The sequence below is a fragment of the Lissotriton helveticus genome, chromosome 10, assembly GCF_964261635.1.
Source record: "Lissotriton helveticus chromosome 10, aLisHel1.1, whole genome shotgun sequence".
NCBI classification, from domain to species: Eukaryota; Metazoa; Chordata; class Amphibia; order Caudata; family Salamandridae; genus Lissotriton; species Lissotriton helveticus.
Genome location: NC_136071.1, coordinates 362,018,448 through 362,045,695, shown reverse-complemented (window position 1 = coordinate 362,045,695; position 27,248 = coordinate 362,018,448). Strand labels below are relative to the sequence as shown.

Here is a 27,248-nt window from a genome sequence, read left to right as displayed (position 1 = left end):
CGTACCTTTCTTGGATTGAGTGTTTCCGGTCCCTCTGCACGGGCGAGACACAGGAAGTCAGGCGGGACTGCCCGGGACTAATACAAATAGGAGCCCCCTGGGATCAGATGCAGGGCAGACCAGCAGGGGAAAACAAACCAAACAAGCAGTCCAATTTACACAAAGGCTCCAGACGCTGAGGCCGATCCCTCGCCAGGCCACGTAAAAACACTGCCAGAGGTAACGACAGACGTTCAGAAGGCCATACTGTTTTCACATTGGCTTCTGACTCCTTAAATTGCACTGAAATAGACCGGCATTTCATATCCTGCTCCAGGAATAACACGAGAAACCCTACACCGCCGGTAGGGCCAGCGTGACTGCAGAAGGCGCTGCGGACTCAGCATGTGCAGGGCCGCAGTGCAGGCTTGGCAGAACTCTACAGGAAGGAAGAACGGTTTGGTGCGGATCCAGCTCCTAGAAGGAATCATTGCTGGGAAGAGAGAGAAAGAGAAGACAAGGAAAGAACAAAGAAAAGGTACAGGGAACTCGAGAAGGAAAGGAGGGAAAAAGAATTAAATAAGGCGGAGAAAACAAGCAAAACAATGCGTTTAACACGGGAAGAGAAGCAAATTAAAAAGGAAGAGACAAATGAAGAAAACGCCCGGCCGGACAGCCAATTGCATCGCGGCCCGGCCGGAAGTCCCGCCTCCTCGAGCACCCGAGAAAGGAGAGGAAAAGTCTTCCCGCGGCCCGGGGTTCTCGTGAGCTGCGGAGTGCCCCGGAGCCGCCTGCGCAGAGGAGTAGCTTTTGTCCCGTGGCCCCGGAGAAGAGCTGCAGAGCCGAGGAGTCACACCGGGAGCAAAGAGAAGTGCTGCGGAAAGAGCCCCGAGGAGCGGGAGCTCTCGTGTAGCCCCCGCCAGCAGAGCCCGGAGCCGGTAAGTGTTGTCAGGTGGGGGGGAGAGCTGCGGCGGGGGCGGGGGCGGGGGAGGGGGGGAGAGCTACGGTGGGGGCGGGGGAGGGGGGGGATAGCTGCGGTGGGGGCGGGGGAGGGGGGGAGAGCTGCGGCGGGGGCGGGGGAGGGGGGGGAGAGCTGCGGCGGGGGCGGGGGAGGGGGGGGGGATGTCTCTGTATGTATGCGGCGGCCGGGGGCGCTTCTGTGTATGCGGCAGGGCGGGGGGAATGTCTCTGTATGTGTACATGTGTGTGCACATTAGATGCAAGCAAAGCGCGCTCACGAGGTCAAAAGGCACTCCACATAAAGAACTACCAGACGCATTGACGCCTGCACTTGAAAGTGAAACTGACTGAAGCAAGCGCCCGGCCCACGTTCCAAAAAAAAACACACACGCATTAGATACAGTCAAGGCGCGTTCACGAGGTCTAATCTCCAGCAGAAGAAATTCGAAACAGTCTGCTGTCCACATTCCCCTTCATTCCCCAGAAAGCGGCAACATAAGTTGTCTCCCTGGACAGCAAAAGCTTTCGCTTTTGCTTTCGTCTAGGCGAGACCTAAAAAGGAGGGTGTTATATAGATCAACACACAATGCTAGAGACATAATCTCTGGTTGCCATCTAGTGAGCCTTTTTTTCGACAATACCAATAAAGTAACCTACCAAGACGATACAACTAGTGTTTAATTAATACGCCTAGCGACTAACTGTAAGAGCCCAAATTTGTTTGCAGCAGATCTAACCAGGAGTCAACAGTAATTAAAAGAGCAGTAATAGTAACAGAGAATGTTTATGTGTATAAAAAACTGTATTTTATTTACGAAATAGTAATTGGGTGTTTCCTTATAGAACTGGTCCTGAAGAAGGTTTTAAATTGACACTTTCAACCGAAACGCTGCGTCGACCCCTGTTCTTATGAACATTTTAACTATCGTCGTATATTGTTTTTTTATGATCTTGTTTTTTAGATAACATGTTTGTATGTAATTTGCCATTCTTTGTGATTGTGATTAAATGGTAACACCATTAAATAAATACACATTTCCATAAATTTTAAAATAAACTTCTCTCTCTGTTTACTATTCTTTATTAGATGTATTCTTCATAATGTTATTGCGTGATTATTAGCCATATAGAAGTTGCGTAACATCCATAATATACTTTTATGTTCTTTGAAACTGGTAGGCTCTTGAGTCTTGATCATTGTGAGATTGGTATTGTTACAAAAATAGGGCACCTTTGTGCATTTGTGACCACCTTAGTGGCTCCTGTAGGGACCTCTTGTACTTTCTCCTAAGATTTCCCCTGGTCCCAGACCCACAACATTGTTTGATGTTGGTTATTTGCAGTATTCCCATGATGAAGGTGTTGCACCAAAATGCATTGGGAAATGTAAATACTTTGCTTCAAGCAATAAAGAAATGAGAAAATGATAATGAGAATAAACAAGAAAATACTGATTGCTATTTGATTGCTAATTTTGTGTTACTTATTTTTTTTTTCAATGTCTTGAACAAATTTATTTTTTCTTTGAACAATTCACATTGAAAACCTAGTATGGATCTGTAACCATGCGTATGTATAAGGAATGTGAACGATGATAAATACCAAAGATGAATGGTGATCATTTTGAATTTATTATGTACATAAAAAACGTGGCACCGTAAGAGAATGTGAAAAGTGCATCCTCACATGCAAACAGGTTCTGTTTGTTGTTTGAAGTATCATTATACCTGACAGTGGCTAGTCAGGTGTTGAGGGCTGCACCATTGTTAACATTGTACATTTTGAACATTTGATAAGAAGTGAAATACTTATAGGTGTGCAGGTTACCAGCTTTGTCATAGATATGCTGCCAGAAATCACATATCTGGTAACAGTTAGCTCCAGGGTTACTTGCTGTATGCAAGTATTGTTCCCCCAAATAGACACAGTCAGGGAGTCGCCTCTATGGCCTTCATTGAATGTTTCTTTTATGCGTTTTGATACTTTAAGCAGAATGAAAGCCATGCTTTTACAACAAACCATGCCTTTGACCTCGGCTAAGAAACCTATGATCTACAAATTACAAGGAACTTCGGCTGAGATACAGGCTTTAATATGTACAAACTGCCCTATACATTTCTTAGAAATGATGGGACGTATCTTAAACATGTCTGATACGAGCAGCATTGTACATGCATTTAAGAGCATATGTTCAGGACTGTTAACACCTTTTCAGGCAGTCCTCTGAATCATTCCAAATTTTGTGCATTCGGTGTTTGGTGGTCTGCCATTAATTCTAGCACTCGTTGCAGGAATCATATTTTTATTCCTACTGCTACGCTATGGCAAGCCTATCCACCGGCGTCACTCCCAGCAACTTCGAGAAAGCTCTCCTAGAACGGAAGTGCTGTGAGCGCATAGTGCAACTTTTGGGTATACTTCATCTACGGGAACTAAATACAACATGGTTTCTGTCATTTAGACCAATCTGGCAAGATTGCATGTTACCTATTCTAAACTGTCTGCTTTGCGGTAAAGAATGCATGCTAGACATCTGTCTAACACTCCCATCAGTCATGCCAACGGATATCGATACTCTGCTGGACCAGATAACATAAATATCCCATGTGGTTCCTGGCACTCAAGAATCACTCCTGCCTCGCACTCCTTTATATTTTCCTTAAATAGTTAGTCCATTCAAGTAAGTTTTGTTCATCATATTTTATTTTCAATCATAATCATTATTTTTCATACTCGTGATTTCTTCCTTATGTATTGTTTTCATACCATGTTTTATACATTTTGTACTTCCCAATGCATTTCAAGCAATAAAGCCCTTCCTCAGGGGATTCTTTCTCTGAAACATTAATGTAAAAAAAAAATTTTAAGCGTCTGGAATACAATAATTCATTTTGTGATCATGTACACTTTTTTTACAACAAATTCTTCGATGTTATTAGAATCAACCACATGCCATGTACTGAATTTGCTTGTGTTGTGAACAACCTGTGTTTCTTTTTGCAAGAAAAGTTTATATGGTGTGTGACCTTATAACCCATTGGTGAACGTGACCGTCAAAAACTATTCTAGAGGAGCGAACTGACCTTTGCACGATCGTCAAGACTTTGTAAATGGATTCGTGGTTCAAAATCACGATCTAGAAAATAAAATGCGCGGCCGTCAGATTTTCCAAATGTATCTCTGCAGTAGTCTATGTAAATTGGGTTAAAATCACGCCCGTCGGCGTTTTACCTGCACAACTCAATGTGTTCTCGTCTCGTTGTCGGGTCTGCGGGCGTTTCCGGGTTCCGATCATGTGACCAGAAATGGCTTCATGTTAAGTAACCGAAATGTAGACAGAGAAAAGAGACGGGTGGTTGCCGATCGAGTACGCTAGAAACAGGTGTAGGACTTCGTGTAAGCGATCTGTTTCCTTCTGAGAGTCATATGTGGTCACAATTTTAAGTCCGTCAGTCTACGTGTGAATGGCCGTGGAGGTGTACAATTACATTTGGAGAATGAAGTGTGTAATACATATCCCAACTTTTTAGGCAATCAAATTAACAATTTAAATAAAGATTTACAGAAGTAAAAAACGAAAGAAAAATGTAAAAATGAAATATGAAACAACGCGTTTCATCACAATTCAAAGTACCGTTTACATCACATTATCTTAAGTCCACTGATTTATAAAAAACAGTTCAAGTCTAATTTTTCATTGAGTCCAGATGGGTTCGTAGTGTTCAGATGATTTATCCAAAAGATTTCTCTCCTTAACAGGTGACTAGAGTTGTCTCTTCCTGGCAAAATTGGCACTATTTCCAAAATACAGAATCGAAGTTGACTTACATTATGATTCGCTTCATTGAAATGTACAGCAATGGGTGATTTTTGATTTTTTAATCGAATGTTGCTTTTGTGTTCGATTATTCTAGTTTTCAATTTGCGTTGTGTTTTGCCTACATATGATTTTCCACATGGGCATCTCAGCATATAGATTACATTGGTTGAATCACACGTGCCTGTTACTTTCAACTTGACAGGTGTTCCTTTTGTGGGATGATTGATGACGTTACTTTTTATTATTGCTGAGCAGTTACCGCAATTATGGCATGGTAAGGTTCCTTTGTAGGTCTTTGTAGTTTCATTGGAAGTTTGTTTGATTAATTCTTTGACATTTTTCGTTCTTTCATACGCAAAGATGGGAGTTTTTTTGAAAATGCCTTTAAAATCTTCCTCGAGAGTTAAGAGTGGCCAGTGTCTTTTGATGCTTCTTTTTATTTCTCCGCTTCTGGTGGAGTATTTTGACACGAATACCATTCTCTGGTCGTCCTCTTTGGTTTTTTGTGTGAGTAAATGTCTCCTTTGGAGTTTGTCTGCTCTCTCCGCAGCTGATTCCAAGATAGTGTCCGGGTATCCTCGTTTCTTGAATTTATCCAGTGTTTCTTTTTTGTGTTTCTGATACAATTCTTCAGTTGATGCTATTCTTTTTATTCTCAACAGTTGAGAAAACGGCAAATGATTTTTGAGTGAGTTTTGGTGAAAGCTCTTATAGTGTAGTAGATTGTTCCTGTCGGTTGTTTTTGAAAATACACTGGTGGTAATTGTTCCCTCGTCATTGTCTATCAGTACGTCCAAGAATGATAGTTCTTTTTTGTGAATGACAAAGGTAAACTGAATCCTGTCATTTACTTCGTTCAAATTCTTTAAAGCTTCTTCTAAGCTGTTTTGGTTACCTTTCCATAGGACGAAAATGTCGTCGATGTATCTCTTATAGATGATGAGATTCTCTCGCCATTGTTCATTATTAAGTATGTGATCAATCTCAAATCTGTGCATAAAGGTATTTGCGTAGCACGGAGCTGCACAATTCCCCATGGATGTACCAGAGGCCTGTATGTAGTATTTTTCTTTCCACTTAAAGTAGCTGTGATACAGCGTGAAGTGTAATAGTTCCATTATAAACACTTTCAGTTTTTCTGGTTTGTCCTCCTTCACTAAAAAACTTTCCACTGCTGATATACCTAGATCTTGAGGTATAGAAGTGTATAGCGATTTTACATCTATACTTGCCATGAGCATGTCTCTGGTGAATTTGTCTTTTTCTTCCTCAAGTATGTTAAGAAAACGGGTTGTGTCCTTTATGTATGTACTGCTGTTCTGAACGATGTTCTGCAAATGTCTGTCAATATATTTTCCCACTGGTTCGTGAATTGATCCAATAGTTGATACAATTGGGCGCAATGGTGGTGTTGTTGCGTTTTTGTGGATTTTAGGGATCATATATATATATGGTATGCTCGGGTTGGTCTTCATTAGGTATTCTTTCTCTTTAGGACCGATGGTTCCTGTGTCTATGGCATTTTCAATTATGCTCTTTAATATTTTAATGAATTCTTTGGTTGGATCAAATGTAATCGCCGTGTAAATATTGGTGTCATTCACATGGGTGTCTACGCTTTGTTCATAAAATGTCGTGTCCATCACTACTAAAGCACCTCCTTTGTCCGCTTGCCTGATTGTGATCCAAGGATTGTTAGCTAGATTTTGTAGTGTGTTTCTTTCTTTTGGAGACAAGTTGGTATGTTTAGGTCTGGGCCGTTTGAAAATTCCTTCAAGTTCCATTGTTACCACTTTTTCAAAAGCATCTAATACTTTATGGCTAACCGGGGCCATGAATTTGCTCTTCGATCTCAGTCCCAATAAAGTGTTCTCTTTCTCTGTCGAAACTCCTGAATCAACCACATTGTTGAAAAAATGTCTTAATCGTAATGATCTTAAAAATTTGTACAAACAAATTTTTGTTTCTAGCAAGTTTGAATGATTGTTGGAACATACGATGATCCTTTTTGCAATGTCTTTGATTCTGTGTCACTCAATGGATGTTTTGAAATATTTATGACTAGGGTTTCTGACTCCTGGTGTTTTGAGCCACTGTTTCTACATTTGTTTGTTTTTTTGCTCCTCCTGGTTCTACTGAGGGTCCGGGGCCTGGCTCTAAAAAAGAGACCGGGGCTTGTGAAGTTGATGGTGTTTCCACATTGGTTGATTCTAGTGTGTCTCCTTTGCCTGATTGCTTTTGGTTCGTTGTCCCTGTTCTTGGTCTTCTTTCAAACGATGGTCTTTTGTATTCAGAACTGTCTGACGAAGTTTCACTTGTTGAAGCATTAGGTTTTTGTTGGCGTCTTTTTGCGTAGATTTCTGCCCATGAGTAGACTTCTCCGAGGCGGTAATCCGTGGTATCCCTTTTGAATTTTCGTACTTTCCTATCATTTATCTCTTTTGTATATTCATCCAGTTTTATGTTAATGTCTGCGAGAACTTGATTCCATTCATCTTTGGTTGTTAATTTTGATAAATCTTCTTTGGTTTGATTTATTTCTTTAGTGAGGTCCTCAATTAGTTTGGCCAACTCCTCTATTATTAATAAAATTAGATCAAGTGAGCACTTGTTCAGTATTGCATGCCAACGTTCTGTGAACCTTGCGTTGTTTTTACATGACGTTGATTTTAAAGATATCCTTAATCCTCTTGGAATCCTCTGTGTTTTGTGGTATTTTATTAGTGTGCTCGCGTGTAGTTTTTGATTGACTATTCGTTTGGATATATATAAAAGTTGTTTGATTGTAGATTCTTTAACATTTAAAACATCAAACAATTTGAGTGCGGAATCCACTTCCAATTGGTTTTCATTATATTTCAGGACCAGATAACATCCCATGCTCTGTGTTGTCCCCAGAGGCAACCAATCCTGATGACGGCATTTGTTGAGATCTCAGACACGCAACATGCCACTGCTAAGGTACGAGATGGATCAACAGGCACACAGGTAACAATGGACACGAACATTGCTGCGGTTTCCGATGCTAAAGGCGATGCGTCACATCCCTGTGCAGTTAATCTTCTAAACGAGGTATTCCAAGTGTCACCGACATCGGTAGACGATCTTTTGTCTACAGAAGTAGATGATTTCATGTTTTCACCAGACCCATACACTGACTTAGATTTGGCTCACAGCGTACCAGGGAATCTATGAATTTGGGCTCCATATTTTCAAAACAGAACAAAAACTGGGAACTCTTCCTAAAATTGACTTTTTTCTAAATTTGAAAATACATGGCAATTCAATTCAATCTGCTTACAGTAGAACTATTCATATAGAACGGACTTCTTTGAATACTTTCAGTGACACATTATCACCTTATTTACAACAATTTTGTCTTAGTACCATGCTATGTAATGGCTTTGGGTTTTTGAATACTTGTCAACCATTTAGTCATGTGTACATGTTTCTATTTCATTCATATTGTGCTTTTTCTTTCCGATATATGCTTAGAATAAACAACTGCTTTAAAATGTACAGTCCCTTTGCATTACATGTTTAGAAAAAGTTTTTAAACTTCTTCTAGTATGCTTTTGGAATGTTTTAGCAACATGCGGTACTCAATTTTATGTTTAGCATTTAGTACAATCGTTCATTTGAAAATGGAGTGGGTGTTGTATTCCACTGTGGGTGTCCGTATTTAGGTTTTCCCGATACATGTCCTTACATAGGCACAATTCGCATTGCCCTTATATAAGCATAAGATCCCAGTCCTTATTTAGGCATTAGCCATGCTATCCAAGTACAGGCATGGTCACCTACATCCGTCCACCCCATCACAATGAGTTCTTAGAAACCAGACCCTTAAGCTGTTGGGAGTTTCCCTAGGCCATGATTTATGATTTCTCTAAGAACTCATTTATTATGCATGAACCGCTATACCCTAAGGGTTCATTCCTGACGTCTTCCTCTGCCTGACTTTACGTCAATACTAACATTCCTAGCCACCTACCAGGTATAAACATACCATCCCTGCTATGACAAGTACGGCAAGTAAGGCGGAGACCTCGACTTAAAGGAGCCTGTGTCCTGGCCTGTTGCACTGACAAGACGCTGTCATCACTGCTCGCAGAGAATCCAGCTTCCAGTGTTCTGACTCCCTTCGAGGTGTGTTAGAGTTTGAGACCCGGAAAGAGATTCCAACCTCACTCATTCTCAAGGTATGGAGCTGACTAGAACCTAGAGGGACTCTTGGCATACAAACTATAGCATACCATACTATAGAATACAGCACCTACTTCTTACCTTGTCCTACACTTAGGTACGCTGGGGTAGAACTAGTTAGAGAACGCATCGTATGAGTACTCACATTTTTAGTCTATGTTATTTGTGTATATGAATATATGTGTCATAGCTAAAAGATATTGTTAGCGCAGTATTATTTCTTTCTACTGCTCATGCTGTACATAATATCTTGCATAATGTCTTATGATTGTACCAGCTCATATCTCTTACATGAGAAATAAGACTGTTCAATAAGACCTTCTTATTGAAACACCAGTCTACTCTTTCTGTGTAACTCTGCAGAAACTAAGCATGCACGATTAGCTGAGTGAAACTGTAATCTATTAGTTCCACGATTCTGAGAATGTTTCAATTCTAAAGGGAAACAAAGTTGTCATGTTTATGCCATTGCCAGAAACTACTCCCTTCCTGTTTACAAGGAATTACTAGTGGCCTCTGAGTTAGCTGGCACACAAATTAATTAAGTTTAATATACTCGATTGGGGCATACTGACCTCAGTCCTATGTCAAACCTATAGTGTATATTATTCGAATGCGCAGAGCCTGTTAGGGAAATAGGAACTACACTACACCAGGGCCCACAAAATATTAAGAGAAAGTGGACCACACAGCTTTCCTAACAAAAAATTAAAAACAAAAGAAAAGCCGTCATCTCGCCGGAGGCCCCATCCCCTCCCTACACCACTCTGCAAGCGCACCTCCTGGCGCGTTCTCATTTGGGGAATTAAGTCCCCTTGAATCCTGAGAGTCCCTGGGGGCCAACTAGCCCACCAGGTACCTCCATTAAGCCCCGCACAGTGGGATTTCTGAGAGGTGGTCCGAGGCCATGCCCCTTTTTACACCACTCTGCAAACATGCCTCTTGGTGCATTGCTGGTAGGGCAAAGAGGTCCACTTGTGTCCTAAGGACCTCAGGACTAAAGTGGACTTCACCCTCCGGGCAGCAGTGCGCCAAGAGGTGCGTTTTCAGAGTGGTGTAAAAAGGGGGGCTCAGACCACTCTCAGCAATCCAGCTGTGTGGGGTTTAATGGAGGTACCTGGTGGGCTACTTGGCCCCCAGGGACTCTCAGCATTCAAAGGTACTTAATCTCCAACCCAGAACAAGCTGGGAGGTGTGAGTGATGGAGAAATGGGGCATGGCCTGTGTCCACCTGTCAGCTATACCACTATCTGGGGTATACTGGAGGTACCAGGCAGGCTAGTTGACCCCTAAGGACCCCCAGCAGTGAAGGGGACTTTAAATCCACATCCAAGAACATGCCAGGAAGTGCATTTGCAGAGTGTTCAGGAAAGGGGGCATGGCCTGCTATGAGAACTTAGCAAATATGCTGTGTGGGACTTACTGGAGGTAATAGGAGGGATAGTTGGCCCCCAAGGGCCCCTTGGGCACCAACTACCCCTCTTGTTACCTCCAGTATGTCCCACCAAGTGGGATTGCTAAGACGTCTTCAGAGGCCACACTCACCTTTCTCCACCACTCTGCAAAAGCACCTCCTGTCACAGTACTGGTTGAGGGATGAAGTCCACTTTACTCCTGAGGGACTTTGGCAGCCAAGTAGCCCTCCTGGTACTTCCTGTAAGTCCTACGCCGTGGAATTCCTTAGTGATGGTGGGAGGCCCAGGCCCCTTTCTGCACCACACTGCAAACATGACTACCACCTTATAGTTAGAAATTAGCTTGAAAAAAACCTTAGAAATTCACCCAAAAAACATATGTTTCAGGGACGTTATAGTTAGAAATTAGCATTTAAAAAACCTTGGAAATTCACTGAAAAAAACACAGGTTTCAGGGATGTTATAGTTAGTTGGACTTTTCACTCGTACAAAACCAGAGAAATTCAGCCATTATAGTTAGTTGAGCTAACTATAACTCGCCCCCCCGCAATGCACTCCTGATGACATCACATATTACATCACTCATGACATGGTCAGTGACATCACCAATGACATTTCTGATTTCTAAGGTTTTTTAAATGCTAATTACTAACTATAACGTCCCTGAAACCTATGGTTTTATCAGTGAAAAAAAAATAATATATATATATATATATATATATATATATATATATATATATATATGATTATGAAAAAAAATATTTTATGCTAAAATATTTGATAACTGTTTTGAGTCAAAAATACCTGTAACTTTATTTAATTGAACATAAAATAATAAATAACGTTTTGTAATTTTAAATTCGCAATAAAAAAATCTAAACATTTTACTTTAGGTGAAAGTATTTTTTCATAAAGTAAAAAAACAATGTTAATTTATGTTAATAGAGGTAATTTAATTGCATTTCTTATTTCATTCAATATTAGAACAAATATTTACATTAATATTTATTCATAAATAATTTTCAAGTTTACTAAACTTTTTACTTTTCCCTATACTTTACCGTGGGGAAATTGCCCAATGCAGGATACTTTATCCTACATTAAAGTATGAAAAAAAGTAAAAAGATTATTAAACTTAAACAAAAATGTGTAAAAATATGTATACTAAAATTGATTTAAATTAATTTGACTATTTTTATTTTAAATGTAGAAAACACAAAATGATACAGCATTATCTTAAATTTGAAAACATGCTTTTTAAAATGTTAACAGCATATTTAAAAAAAGAATGATTGTATTAAGGTAATTATTGAATAAGTCAAATAATTATTTTATTAATTCAAAAAGTAATTATTTTTAATGTATAAATTACAATTATGTGTCTGAAGATTAAAATTAAAAAAGCTTGCCGAAGTTTAAAAAAGACATAACAATATTTTAGTATAGATTAAAGTGATATATATAATTAATAAATTTAATTTAATTATATTTCAATTAGGATTCATGTAACATTAAGTTTAAATTAAAAAAGGTTATTAACAAAGATAGTTGAGGCCTTAGCCGACCACTACCATAGGGTATACACGCCGGATGTCGAAGTAACGCCAGAGATGGCAACGGCGGCGCTTCATAACGTGCCGACCTAGACCCTATCACAAGAAGCCGCAGAGGAGTTAGAAGCTGACTTATCACCGGCAGAGATACAGATAGCAATCAATGCTTTCCACTCCGGTAAAGCTCTGGGTCCTAATGGGATTCCCATTGAGTGGTACAAGAAAATGTCTGAGGTGCTGAGTGAACCTCTATTGGCGATGTATAATGACAGTCTAGAACGGGAGATCCTGCCCCTCGATCAGCGGATGGCGACCATTGTGGCGATCCCGAAACCGGGCAAACCACTCACAGAATGTACATCATATCTCCCAATATCGCTCATTAACGCAGAAGCCAAAATTCTGGCGAAGCTGTTAGCTAACAGACTGATGCCCCACCTCACACATCTGATCCACCCGGATCAATCGGGCTTTATGCCGCACAGGAGCACGGCTTTAAACCTCAGAAGGGTACACGGAGCGATAGCGCGAGCCCCACGGTTGACCGAACCTGCAGCCATCCTGTCGCTAGACGCCAGGATGGCGTTCAACATGGTGGAATGGCAATACCTATTTGCGGTGCTGGCCCATATGGACTTCGGGCCCAAATTTATCTTGTGGATAAAACTCTTGTACGCTAGCCCGGTGGCACACGTAACAGCGAACGGCCATATCTCCCGCGAGATACCACTGGCTAGAGGGACGAGGCAGGGGTGCCCGCTCTTACTTTTGCTATTCGCCTTAGTCCTGGAACCGTTGGCCAATATGATTAGAGCCTCCCCGCTACTAAAGGGAATATGCTGGGGAGACAACTGGGAGGACAGAATCTCCCTTTAAGCTGACGACATGCTAATTTACTTATTGGACCCAGAGAGGGGCATTCCGGTGCTTCTGAGATTGTGTGATGACCATGGACAAACTTACGGGTATACAATCAACTGGTCGAAGTCCGTCATCGATGAGCTTAGGGGTCCCTTGCCGAATCTCCCCGCAGACTGCCCACTGACGGTGGCGGGATCATCCTTTAGGTACCTGGGAATCCATGTCACCCGTGATGACCGGGTCTTCTATGAGCTGAATTTACTACCCCCGATAGCTCGACTGAAAACTGACGTGAGACACTGGAAAGCACTCCCGCTGACAATGCTGGGGAGGGTAGCGCTGTTTAAAATGATGGCGCTGCCACGTTTCCTCTATGTGTTAGAAAATACACCAATCATGGTGCCACACGCATACTTCCGAAAAGTGACGGATGAAGTAACAGGATTGTTATGGGGGGACCGCCCAGCTCGTATAGCACACGTGAAGCTGGTCCGAGACTGGTACGACGGCGGGATAGCCCTACCCGATATACAAATGTACTACTGGGCAGCACACCTTAAAGTTGTAAACTAATGGCTCCATACCCCACAGAACGAACCAGCTTACTTAGCAGACAGGATACAGCTGGGCACGCACAGTTTATTGGCCCCGCTGTACCATAAAGGAATAGCGGCTAAACTGATAGGCCCAACCAGGCACACGGTGGCGCTGTGGCATAAAGCACAGAAGAGGCTTAAATGGGGGGAGTTATAACTAAGCTTACACCTCTGTGGGACACCAAGGCCCTAGGACAGTTAAGATATAGCAAGGGATTCACCCAATGGGATAACATAGGAATCTCCACGGTAGGAGAAATGTGGACAAATCATGGGGTTATCCCGTTCGAGCGCCTCCAACAGCAATACCAACTGGGTCCTAACGAAACTTACCGCTATATCCAAATACGGCATGCACTAATGACGGCCATTGAGATAGGTGTAGAGGTCCCGGAATCTTCCCCGCTGGAAGATCGCCTGCTAACTGACTATATGGAGAACAGAGCCACTTCCCTAACTTACCGAAAACTAATGAATAATTTGCCAAACCCCTTACTTAAACTGCGGGAAAAATGGGAGGGTGAACTGGGCGTAATGGACGAGACGGATTGGAACGCAGCGCTGGCATCCTCAAAAGAAGCAGGTATATCAACGAGATTCCGACTGGTGCAGTTTAAAATACTGCACCAGGTTTACTTTACAAGGACCACACTACACAAACTACATAGGGCCGACCACCCATATTGTCTTAGAAGTTGCGGAGAAGAGGGCACATTGTTGCACACACTGTGGGAATTTCCGAATATTGCCGACTACTGGCGACAAGTATTACGTACCATTTCCCAAACCCTAGAGGTATCCCTTACACCTGACCCGCGAATGTGCATGCTGAACATATGGGGACCGAATGACTTGTCGCGCCAGGGGCAACACTGGGCCACTGTGGGGATAATGGTCGCCAAACGGGATATAGCACAGAAATGGAGAGCGGCAGAAACACCGACTTTGGCACAATGGTGCAGAAATATGGACATGCTTCTAGTGATTGAAAGAGCAGTTTATAAAATGAGAGCCAACCCCTGCAAATGGAATAAGATCTGGATGCCTTGGAATAGCTATCGGGGGGACATATGTGAGCCTTTGCCGGAGGAAGACATTGATAGTTCAGAGGATGAAGAAGACATAGAATAAATAGATCTCTGATTGTCTGGGCGGGCAGAAATGGTGGAAAGATGGTTTTAATAGATAGATTGGCCGACTCATGAGAAAAACCCCAGGGATTAACAGTACTGGGTTATGTGTCTGGGTTAAATTGACAATGTGGAAGATGAAAAAAGTGTTCACTGAAAAATATGTTGCCTGATGAGTCTATTGAGTCACACGTTTGTTTATGGTTATAAAATATAAAAGAAAGACGTATACTGATCCCTACATGAATAAGTACTAGACCTTCTGCTATAATGTCACTAAAGTGTTACCGGCCGAGGGTGCAGGATGAAAAATTGTGTGATTACTTTGCCAAAGTATTGAAATGTATGGCAGCTGGCCTCAGGGTTGTAGGCAAATGCTGTGTATGAGAAGCAGATGTCAATAAACGTCTTATTAAAAATAAAGGTTATTAACATATTTTAAAATAAAATATTACAATTGTAGGAAAGTACCCTTTTTGTATAGTAACCCCCCACACACATACTTTTGGCTCCAATACTGTTGCTTATGACTTTCAAAGTGCTCCGGAGCCTGCTGCCCAGGCCCCAGTGCCAGTGCTCTCTCCTTAAAATGGATACATCTAAATTGGTAACCTCAATTGGCAAGAAATATAACCCCCTCATAGATCCCTGGTAAATGGTACCAGTGGTACCCAGAGCATGGGAGTTAAAGTGGTCATCCAGCCCTGAAGCATTGTTGGTGCGACCATGAGTGATCCAGGTGAACAAATGACTGCATTCTTGCCGTTGCAGGTTGCAGGAACAGTGCAAGTTGCTTGAACTCGACTTTGACCTCAACATGCTTTAATATATGCAGTAACCTTTATGGAAGGCCTCCTGAGCCCGGGGGCATGGTCCATTATATTAAAGGTAAGGATATAGAAAAGCAAGCTTATATGTCCCCATAGTAGCCCTTTCCATTAAGGACTACTATAAGTGACCAGAAGTCCATGGAATTACATGGACTGGCACCTGGGCAACCCAGAAATGGGAAGCTCCATTATGGTAGTGCCAAAATATGCCATTTTTGGTGTCAAACAACTTACCTCATCATACACGACTTGATTCTTGTGTCAGAGATGATGTGGCATGAACCTTAGAGGTTGCCCACCTAGTTTTCCCTGCCTTTCCTGTGCTGTACCTGTCAGCCCACAGCTGCTGCTGCCAATACAGGAATCAGATACCTTGCCAAGAACTGTGAAAACTCCCAGGAGTCAGAAACAAAGGCCTGGCCAGGAGGGATGTGACACTTCCCTCCCTGACAATATGGCTAGTAAAGTGGCACATCAAGAAGGTAAGCATCAATCAAAAGCAATCAGGAGGCATCCCAATGGAGGAAACAGCCCAACCCTGCCCAACAGGCACATTTGCACCCAGGCAGGCAGGAAAACTATGTGGTAATGAAAACCTCCAGAAAGCTAGCCAAATCCATAGGGAGGGCTGCCTGGTCTTTACAGCTAAGAAAATGTTCCGCCATTTTTAAAAGTGGCAGAATAGAGGGTTCTGGGTACAAAAGGTGACACACACAAACACAGTTTAGGTTACCACAGGGGTGGCTTGGCCTATGGAGATAGCAGCTTATTGGCTACTGGGAACCACACCCCTAGCACCCCTAAGGATAGGATTTAAGTGGGCACCGCTCACCCCAAAACCTCAGTTCTAATTCAACTTGCAACAGAAGACACAGAAGAAACCAGAGTCTGCGATAACAGGAGCTGCAAAATCCAAAGGCGTGATGAAGTGTACTTGTGGGAACCATCCTGGAACTGCACAATTGCGACTCATCCTGGACTGAATACCAGTTCCCTCAAACAGAGGGCCCCTTTTGAGAGCCAAAGGCAACTTCAGACTCTCTTGGACTGGTGGCACTAGTCCTCTGCAGCCTGCAGGTAAAACTCATGTGCTGGAACCAAAGAATTACTGGCCATTGGGCCATCCGAGGGATCACCCAAAAGTAGATGGTCCAGTGCATTGTCAGAAAAGTAGTCCTGATCTCCAGTACTAGTGTATTTATTACAAAATATAGTTTGTGAATCAGGTCCATTGTGTCTATCTCATCTGCATTCTACTTCCCTTCTCATCATTCTTGGAGAGGGGCACTTGCAGTTGTAAGGAGAATAATTTCTGAATGTATCCCACAAGTTTGATTTTAATCTAATTCAGGACTGTGGCATTAAGATTCATACCACAAACCCCAATATTATATCATACAGTTATTATGTAATTATAGCACTTGTGTGGCCCATGTTAAAACACCCATGTGCACTGAAATGGAAATGGCAGAAAGACTGCAGATCTTCATGGTATTTGCATTGACATAAGGAGCAATTATGTTTTATGCCTGACTTTTTCTTCCACGTGCTTCTATTTGAGTACATTGGATCTTTGGCTGTGCTATAAGACCATCATTGGATCGAGCTCTGTAGTGGAAACAAAAAACACACTTACACACAGCAGCTCAACCTCTCATCAAGCTTCCATTTCTTTTTACCTGGGTGAGCTGGTAGAACGGGCAGAGACGCACCCAACTTCGTCTGCACCATCTGGACAGTCCATGATCCCATCACACCTCTGAGATACTTCAATGCAGAGGCCAGAAGGTCGACAGTAAAACTGTGAATTGAGGCACCCCCAGAGTCCTGGAGACACAGGCGTTGGAGCTGTCCCTAAGGAACGTCACCATAAATACACATATTAATCAACTATTATAGGACACAAGGCAGGCTTTGATAGTTATTGGGAATTTAGATTGTTCATAATGTCCAAATAACAGTAACAATTAATGGCTCTTGACGTCTCTGGATGTATCTAAGTGTGAATGATTGAGTAAGCCAATCGTGTGCATTTCTTGTGAGTAACAAGAAAGGTGCAGCATAACTAATGACCTTTTATAATGAATACATATAAGTATTCCAATATGCTTTGGACAGTGCTGCCAGATTCTAAAATTCTTGCAATGCGGTTATTCGATCCCTTTGGATATGCCCCCTCACTCCCTGGTGATGGAGCAGAGTTCATCTGCAGTCAGGCATTATTTTATTTTTGTGCTTCAGACAGACTGCATTTAAATTGCCACGCACATTTTGGTGCAAGTTAAAAACACGGCACATGAAAAACATGGAAGTGAGGCCTATTCAGTCTGAAATGCTTTTGCTGAATTAACATGTGTTTTTTGCAATGTAGAGAAAAAGTGGCCTTTTTAGCTTTGAAGATTAATAGAATGTGTTTCTCTCTTCCCAGCTTATCCCTCTTAATCTAAATTCACTATTTCTGTCTTAAAAGACTTTGACTTGTTGCATATTTTGATAAATATTTTCAGTTAATAACACCTCTTTTTATAATGTGTGTGAATTAATAATGCACCAAACACTACACAGGGGACTAAATGCTTTTTTGCATGAACAGCTATCTAAAACATTAAAGCATGTTGTTGTGTGCGCTGTAGTAACTGTGTGTGCTTTTAAAATTAACACTAAAGCATGAAAATGCTATTTTGCACGTTGCACATTTTTGCATGTTGTACACAAATTAGGAAAAGCAGCTTTATACTAATAGCTTGGCTAGGTAAACATTTATAAGGGGTATTAGTATGGAGTTGGGAAACATAATGGGCTGATTTACATGAAAATAATATTTTCTTTGTGTCTGTTTTATTTTGGGGCCTACAATTAAATGGCTGCCTGTGAATCCAGCAAGGCTATGGCTTGCATTAAAAGAGAAGAGAGCATGCGCAGACACCAGCTTCCCTAAAGGAGTCAAGGACATTTTGAACTGTACATTCTTGTGATTCTGCCAATGTACCAGTGTTAGTTAAAAGTGTCCATCTGACTACGCTGTGGAAGGAAGGAAGGTAGGAGAATTAGAATGAAACATTTTTCCTAGTAAATGTTGCAAACGTTTATAAATGTATTAAATCATTTGCGCTTCTTTTGTTAAAACTGGTAAAGTCAGGTTTTTAGAATGAGTCAGGGTAGTGAGAACTCATGCCATCATGACTGACCAATCACGTACAGGTTTTCCTGAAAGATGTTACATCTTTGTGTAGTCTGCTAATAATTAGAGTATAAATAATGCCCTTTCCGGAGGAGGGGCTGGCTTTCTCAGCTCAGCTGGCTTCTAGGCTCATTAGGGGATGTGTGAGCTCTTGAGAGAAGGAACAGATTAGGCCAGACATCCTATGGGTTAGGTACGAGAAACGTCCCGGGAGATTGCAGGGCGGAGTTGCGCCCGAGGAGAGTCAGGGGGAGGTTTCTTGCTTCCACGTCATATCTTGGCACTGCAGGCCACATTCCTTTGAGGTCTGGTGAAGGGCGGGCTGTCTCCCTCCTTTTTGCTCTTTAGACACAGAGATGCACAGAGCAACAACAGATAGAAAGGCTCTTTAGATTTAGATGCTAAACTTTAAGTTTATGCTTTGACTAATTAATTAGGTGTGAAAAGATTTATTTGACTTATGCATTTATTTCTCTTAATGGGAGATTTTTGCTAACTATTTAATTATTGATTAGCCTTGCAAGACTATTTTTCTTAGAAACTCTTTAAGAATTTTGACTGTTATTTTGCGCCACATTTTCTTCCCTACATGTTATGCTTATATGCAGACTGTAATGTGTTCTTTATTAATGCTATTTTTCCTGTTTTCCAAATTATGTAACCTGATTGATATTTTACTAATGAATAAAGGGTCAGAGAAAAATTAACTTTTGACTAGAAAATAAAACCCTTTAAAATACTCAACAACTCTCTTTATTGGCTTGAATAATAATTGCAGTTTTTACTGTTCATCTTTATTTAAAATCTCCTGAAGGTAATACATGGTGTGAAGGGCCCAACACCTTTTGAGCGGTAAATTAGAGGTAGCATTAGGGTTTTACATTGAGAAATTACCAGAAGAAATTACCGCCCCATCAGTTTTTGGTAATCAGAGGATGGTCATTATTGATTAGTTTGGTGATTAATGAATAATGATCTCACCATCAACTATTCAACTAATGGATCATTGACCTTAGGAGGGAAGTAAAATAATTGCCCAAGTTAGATAAATGCCAAAGTCCTGATTCCTGACTCCAATGCTCAGAACCTGAAGACTGGCAAAGCAGTACTGGAAGGTGATGCAAGAAGTGGTGTGAGTATCAACAGGGTTGTGAAATGTTGTTAATATGCTAGCATGTATTTTTGAAGTGTTGAAAATATTAAGTTTTTTATTGTTGGTGAAATTTTGCTCATTTTGAATTGATGGTGTTATTGATTATATTGGTAATTTCATAGGACATACTTTTTTGGTTATTGATTACATGTTTTAACTCTTCATGTTAAGTTAGTGTCTTGTTCTATGTTGTCTGGAACACGCAGGTATGCACACCTGTGGAATCCCGGGAAGGAATAGCGGATGGTAAATGGAAGCCACACTGTACTGAGGTTACTCGTCTGTTGGAATAACACTGAGAAGCTAGGTAGGGCTGGCAGTGTTAAATTAGGGACTATTTTCTGTGTGAGTGATTGATAGCAAAGAGTTCGCTGGTGAAACTTTGGTCTGATATCACCTAGAAAGGGTCACACTAAAGGAGTAGCAGGTTCTTCTCAGCTTGATTGACAGCAAAAGGGTTCGCTGGTGAAACTTTGGACTAAGATATATCCTGAAGGATAAGTCCAAAGGAGTAGCAGGTTCTTCTGAGCTTGAGTGAAAGGTAAGCGGAAGGGATTTACCTGTAGTGTTTGAAGAGTAAACGGAAGGTCTTACTTTGTGAAGGGTAAGCGGAATGTGTTACTCGCAGTGAATATAAATCTATCCTTTATTGAGCACAACAGACAGAGTAGCGAATGTATTTATGTTGTAACTAACAGAGTTATTGATTAAGAGAAATATTGCAGTAAGATTTTGTGGACGGTCAGTGGTAGGAGTAAAACTGACTAAAATTGAGACTGACAGCTTTGGAGAAAAGAAATTGCATTGAACTATTGCAAAAATGAAAATGTTTGAAGGTTTAAAGAAGCTGTTAGGAGGTAAAGTGAAAAATGTGTTTTTTATTGGTGAAGCTCCTGAAGGAACACCTGTGCATTTTATGTCTACCAGTTTGGGACAAAACACATGTATGTGGGTTCACCAATGGTGCAAGATTACTGAAAAATAGGGTGCTGTGAGGTTTCCAAAAGATGGTACTTTTGAATTGCAAATTATTGACAAATTAAGGGAAGTGTTATGTGAAATAAAGACACAATCTAAAGCTGCACAATTTGAGGCCTTAAGCCTATGGGAAAAGACAGCAAGAGAGAAAGCAAGAGAGGATGAAAAGGTAAAGCACCAAATGCAGGAGAAGAGAATTAGTGATGATAAAGAGCTTCAAATAAATAATGATTCAGGGGATGAAATAATGGATGCATTGATAACTGAGTGTCCACCACTTTATGTGGTTCCCATGAAAAATACTGAAAATAGTGTACCAGTAAAAACTACAGGGACTATTGCTTCTGTTGAACAGAGAGAAATACAGACTGAGAGAACTGTGCAGACATTTTATATTGACCCATTACCTGTTGATTCAGCACTGACAGTGATTCCTCCAGGTGTTACTGCTTCAAATATGACTGATTCAGTTCAAGAACTACAAACTGCAGATGCACAGATAATGCCCAGAAAAATTATGACTGTCCCAATTAATATGGTCCCTATTGAAAAAGTTCAAAGAGCTGCAGAATCAGTTATTTTGCCAGAGTTTATTTCAGAAACTCAGAATACACAAATTATTGAACAGAAATTATCCCAAGCACTGAAAGGTGAGGGGAAAATGGTATTTACAACTTCTGCAGCCCAGGATAAAATAAATATATTTGAAAATGGGATTTTTCAAAGCTGCTCAGAGGAAGCAGCAGTGATTACAAATACAGATAACATGGGAGAACATATTAACACAGGCCATGAAAAAGAGAAACAGCTTAATGTTTTAAATTCAACATGTGAACATGAAAAAATTAACAATCCCTGCTGTTTAAATATTGAAAATGTGAACCAGTGTCAGGAAAAAGAATTAATTTCCCTGAGTAAGGAAACAGCTGCATGTGCATTAACTAAACATAATGGACTGACAGATTTGGCTCAAAAATATGAAAATGATGTTTCAGGAAGTTTTCCATTTCAGAAAAGTTTCAGGGTACACATGGATGATGGGGCAAATGAGAAAATGTGTTCTTCAGGAATGCATTTGCACATTGCAGAAATAAAATATATTTTCAAATGCAATGGGTTGGAGAAATTAGGAGACAAGTGGGCAAGAAAACATGAGAAGAAAAAGAAACCACCAGACCTTGCAAGGAAACTGGCTAAGGAAAAGAAGCCACCAGATCTAGTTGAGAAAAATAATAAGCAGAATGAGGGAGACGCTTTTGCTTACTCATTGAGAGAAAAGGTGGGAGAAATGTATGTGCATATGCCACAGAAAAAAAGTGAACTTGCAGCATTTCTATACACATTTCCACAATTGAAAGACAAAATTATGCTGTGTGTTAGACCTGTCAGCCCTAGGGTGGTCTTTCCTGGTGATTTTTTGCCCTGGCCTCATTTTTTCCACCTATTTTTTTGTTGGCCCTTAGGTCTTCGGGCACCTTTTCACAGCTAACCTATGTTAGGGTGCAGGTGCTCTCTACTTTCAACATGGCTGCCACTGGCCCCTGCTACTGCAGCGTGGTCTTTTTAGTGTAGCACCCTAGTTGCCAGGAGCAGGCTGGGTCCCCATACATTGTTGCAACACCAGCCACCCAGCCCCTGTCCATAGTTAGAGTGGGGAAGCTCCTGGAACCTTCCAGAAGGAAGGCGGACCTGACTTTTCCCGCCTTAGAGAGTGGTCACCTGACCTGGGCATATATAAGCCAGGGAGGGAACTTTTTCCAGTCAGTTGGGGCATCACTGACCTGGGGAACCCACGCAGGAGTTTTAGGCGGGAGGGCCTAGTGAGGAACCTATGCTACTGGGAGTGACAGGATTTAGGTTCTGCCTCTTAAGCTCAGTGAGGTGTCCAAAGCTAGCCCCCTGATCTGGCCCAGTGGTAGGGCATCCCAGGTCCCATCTGCAGTGACTGAGGAGAAATTCTTCAAGCCTTCAACTTATTCACCCCCCCTCTTCAACTTCAAGAAACAAGCAACTAAGGGCGCAGAACCATCGAAGCGCCAAGAAACCTACTTCATGAGACCAGGTACTGGACTGAGCTGCCCTGCGCATTCCCTGCCTTCAGCTTGGCCTACCTGTCTCACCCTGTCTGAACTGAATGACAAGCGCTATAAATTGCCCCATCCTGCCTGCAGATCTGACTGACTAACTTGTGGAGCGCTGTAATCTGCCCTCCTGCCCAGCACTGTGTCAGATCCTGCCTGCCCTGTCAGGAATCGTTGAAATTGCCTTCCTGCCCTGCCGGCACCTAGCGCTGAGAAGCGCCGCCAAGCGCTGTACCTGGCCGCCTGGGGAATCCCCCTCGTCACCGCGGCATCAGCGCCGCCCACGCGACGCCTCTGAGGCTCAGCCGGCCCACCCTGGGGCTGCCCACCTTTGCGCTGTGTCCAGCGCCGTGTTTGCCCCCTCGGCGGCCCTCGGTGCCAGGAGAGGGCCGCCGCATTGAAACTGACAGGCCGCGCTAGGCCTGAAGCCTACTTGGAGCCCGTCACGTGAGCGGGAGCGCCGCCGCGTCATCGGCCACGCCCCCGCCCAAGCTGCCTCGCCATTGGCTGTTCCCACCGGGCCCCGCTGACACGGCCCGGCGCTTGGGGAAAGCCGTGTCTCCCCTCCGAGGGAGACGTGGAGCCAGAGAGCCCCCGGTGGAGCCTTCCCCCCTGATCTCGCTCTGGCCCCGGCGCCTGGTGCCCGGAGCCAATCCGGCACAGCGCTGGGCCGAGTGAGGCCCTGGAAGGGTCGAACACCCCTTTCCCTCACCATTGACTACGCAAGGGCCCCGGAGGGCCGAAGAATAGAGGTAACCCCCTGGGGAGAAGGGCGGTAGGCCGAGTGAGGCCCGAGGTCGCCCCTCCCCCGGGGTTAACTGTGACTGGCCCTGTTGGCCCCTTTCTGAATGTGCCTCATTGCATTATTCTTCGTGAGCCATATTTACAAGCCTGCATTATTCTTCGTGAGCCATATTTACAAGCCTGCAAGAGTGAAAGTGTACCATGTTTACAAACCTGTTAATGAGGGGGAGAGTCGCTTCACTGTACTGAATTTTCTTGCAGAGGTGGACTTCCATAACACTTTTGATGCTTTGATCTGGGTCGCAGTTGGCCCATATTCACAAGAAGAAAGGCTTGTCACAAACGGGTAAAGGCTGCTGTGTTCTTTAAAGTTCCTTGTTAGACTGATAAGTACTTGCTGATATGTTTTATTCCTTTCTAGGAAAAGCGTCCATGAGAGGTTTGATGTGCTACTTAGCTGCATTATAATTGTCGCTTCTTGTAGGATCCTCCATGTTTATACCATTACCCCTTTGCCTGTCCAAGAGTCTGATGTGACAGGCGGGGTCAGTTAATGTTTCATTGCATAGATGAGCTGGCTCTAGTTTTAATGAAAAGCCTTACTGAAATGTTTATTCTTCACAGGAAATGCAAACTGCACGTGATACAGGGAATGTCTTAATGAAATGCTTATCTGAAATGCTAGTGAATTACCAATGCCTCGCTCTAATTGAAAGCCTATATAAAAGATCTTGATTTTTCAAATACAACATCTGGTGTGGTCTCCATTATTGCGCCACTGTGTGTTTTATTGGATGTGTGTGTTAAGTGGCTGCTTTACACAAAAGCCCCTGGCCGCCTTCGTGCTCGAGCCATGCTACCCCCCGGAGAACTGGCGGTCCCAGTTCTTACATTGGTGCCGAGCGGTGGGATCCAGGACCTGTAGCTACCTAACACCCTCCAGTGAGACAGAGTGTGCTGCAATTAATTGGACACCTATCGTGCTACAAGCAAACGCAATTGCTCACCACTGTCTAGCCTGCAGCAAAGTGTGTTGAACCAATATTGTTTCCTACGTCCTAGAATTGTTCTTCCAGGTTATCTAGGTCCTCACCTGACAGAATGGAGTTCCAGCTGGCTGACCTTGATAAGTACACGGCAGTGCAGTTAAGGGAGTTTTGTCAGGGGATGGGGGTGCCTGTGGGGACGAGAGCTGTAAAAGAAGAGCTCTGTACCGCCTTAAGGGCATGGGTAAGGGCCCACCCAGAGGAAGAGGAGGATGGGGAACAGGTCACACACGGGGAGGTGGATACTCAGGAAGACCCAGGCCTGCTCAACATTGACATATCAGATAATGTGCTGCCAGGACCACGTTCCAGGGCAGGGAGCAATCCATCTGGGGAGGGTGTGTCACCGCAGGAGTACGAGGACAGGAGGAAAGAGAGGCGATTGAAGTGGGAGCTTGCAAAGTTAGAGCACGAGAGAGAGAGAGAAAGGGAAGATAGGCAGTTTGCTTTGGAGGAAAAGAAGCTGGCGCACGAGCTGCAGCTCAAAGAATTGGAGCTGCAAGCATTGCAGTTGAGTGCGCCAGGAAGTCCTAATGGTGGCAGCGGACCAGAGGCGCAGCAGGAGCCCAGATTCTGGTTACCTAAGGAGCGCGCTACACCAAGGGGGATGACATTGCCAGGTGGTTGGAGGCGTATGAAGTGGCCTTGACTGCCCATGGGGTGCCTGAGAAACATTGGGGAGGTGGTTTGTACCGGTATATACCTCCTGATGTCAGGGACTCACTCCTGTATTTAGAGAAGGCAGACCAGTTTAGGTATACCCCCATGAAGGAGGCGCTTATCAAACATTTTGGCCTCAAACCTGAAAGATATCGCCAGAGGTTTCGTGGCAGCCATAAGCTGTCCACACAGAATTGGGTGGATGTTTTTGAGTATGCCCGAAAGGCTCTGGATGGTTGGGTGCGTGGCAGCGAGGTGCATGATTTTGAGGGTCTGTATAACCTTTTTTTGAGAGAGCACCTCTTGGATAAGTGTTTTCTGGAGTTGCGCCAACATTTGGTGGACCGCAAGCTTACTGATTCCCGTGAGCTCGCGGAGGAGGCGGATATTTGGGTTAGCACCCGGGTGTCACACAAGGGCCCCAGGGGAGATGGCCCGAAAGGCGGACAGGGCGCCCCTCAGAAGAAAGAGGGTGGTGATAAAAGACAAGAGTTCTCACGAGGCCCAAAAACTAGACAGTTTGGGAAAGGAGTAGGTGCCCCAGCTCAGAACCGTTCCCCAAAACCCACTTACCCTGACAAGAGTCAGCAGCCAAAAGTAGTCCGGTGCTATGAGTGCGGAGAGGTCGGACACTACAAGGGAGACCCCCAGTGTCGCAAATGACCCCCAGCCCCCACTGGTGGCAAGAGTCCCGGGGTGGCTAGTATAGCGCTTGGGTTGGAGCTGCCCCTAGATAGAGAAGGGGAGTCGACAGGCCTGACCCTGGTTTCACTCGGGGATAAGGAGATGGTCCCAGAGACGCCCTTACCATCGAATACTGCTAAGTACCAGCAGAGGGTGAAGGTCAATGGGCAGGAGGTGGACGCTCTGAGGGACACAGGAGCCAGCATGACCACTGTAGTGAGGCGGCTGGTGTCCCCTGAGCAGGTTGTTCCTGATGTGTACCATCCGGCCGTGTTGGCTGACGGCAGAATGAGCTACTATCCCGTGGCTCAAGTTCCCTTTGATTGGGGAGGAGTGTCAGGCCTGTTGAGAGTTGCGATCAGCCCTGCCTTGCCTGTGGACTGTCTGCTCGGTAATGACCTCAAACATACCGCCTGGAAGGAAGTGGAGTTTAAGGCCCACACTGAGATGCTGGGATTACCAGGGTGGACGTGCGTAGTCACGCGGTCCATGGCTGCCCGGCAAGAAGCTCAATCCAGGTTGGAGCCTGAAACTACGGCCCAACCCACTGTCGGTCCAGAGGAGAGTGTTGTGGAGGACACACCCCGTGTGACGGATGGGGAGCCTGCGGAAGTAACCCCGGAGTCCGTGGAGGTGGATGTCGTTCCTGTGGGGGATTTGCCGACCCTTGCCGAGTGGCATGTGGAAGGAGGTCCTACCCGGGAGGAATTCTGTCGGGCGCAGAAGGAGTGCCCCACGCTTGAAGGCATGCGGCGACAGGCCGAAGCCCAAGTGGTGAACAAGGAGACCGGCAACTATCACGTGTATTGGGAGGATGGCCTCCTGTACAGTGAACCAAGGGCTCCGGTGCATGGGTCCTCGAGGGCCTTAGTGGTCCCCCAGTGCTACCGAGCCTTTTTGATGGAACTGGCGCATGAGATACCTCTAGCCGGACACCTGGGCCAGGACAAGACCTTTGCGAGGCTAGTCCCACATTTTTATTGGCCTAGGATGAGAGTTGCCTCTGACACTTATTGCAAGACCTGCAAGACTTGCCAGGCCAGTGGCAAGACGGGGACCAAATTGAAGGCCCCATTGGAACCACTCCCAGTGGTCGGGACCCCTTTTGAGCAGGTCGGTATTGACATTGTTGGGCCGTTGGACCCTCTGACCTCTGCGGGACATCGGTTCATTCTGGTGTTAGTGGACCACGCCACTCGGTACCCGGAGGCCATTCCTCTGAGGACCGTTACTGCACCTGTAGTGGCGCGGGCCCTGATGGGGATATTTACCCGAGTGGGATTCCCCAAGGTCGTGGTGTCGGACAGGGGCACAAATTTCATGTCGGCCTACATGCAGGCCACGTGGAAGGAGTGCGGAGTGACCTATCGG

At 43.8% G+C, this 27,248-nt stretch overlaps 1 protein-coding gene across 1 annotated transcript in view; it reads right to left on the bottom strand.

The window, feature by feature from the left end:
* The window catches only part of LOC144784018 (SCO-spondin-like), a 1,726,865-nt gene that overhangs the window by 1,206,332 nt on the left and 493,285 nt on the right, over window positions 1-27,248 (bottom strand). Inside the window, exons 45-46 of the mRNA XM_078662721.1 lie at window positions 6,988-7,335; window positions 5,019-6,650 (exon numbers count right to left, since the gene is read on the bottom strand). Coding sequence (XP_078518847.1) covers window positions 5,019-6,650; window positions 6,988-7,335 — 1,980 coding nt within the window. The remainder of the gene's footprint in view (window positions 1-5,018; window positions 6,651-6,987; window positions 7,336-27,248) is intronic.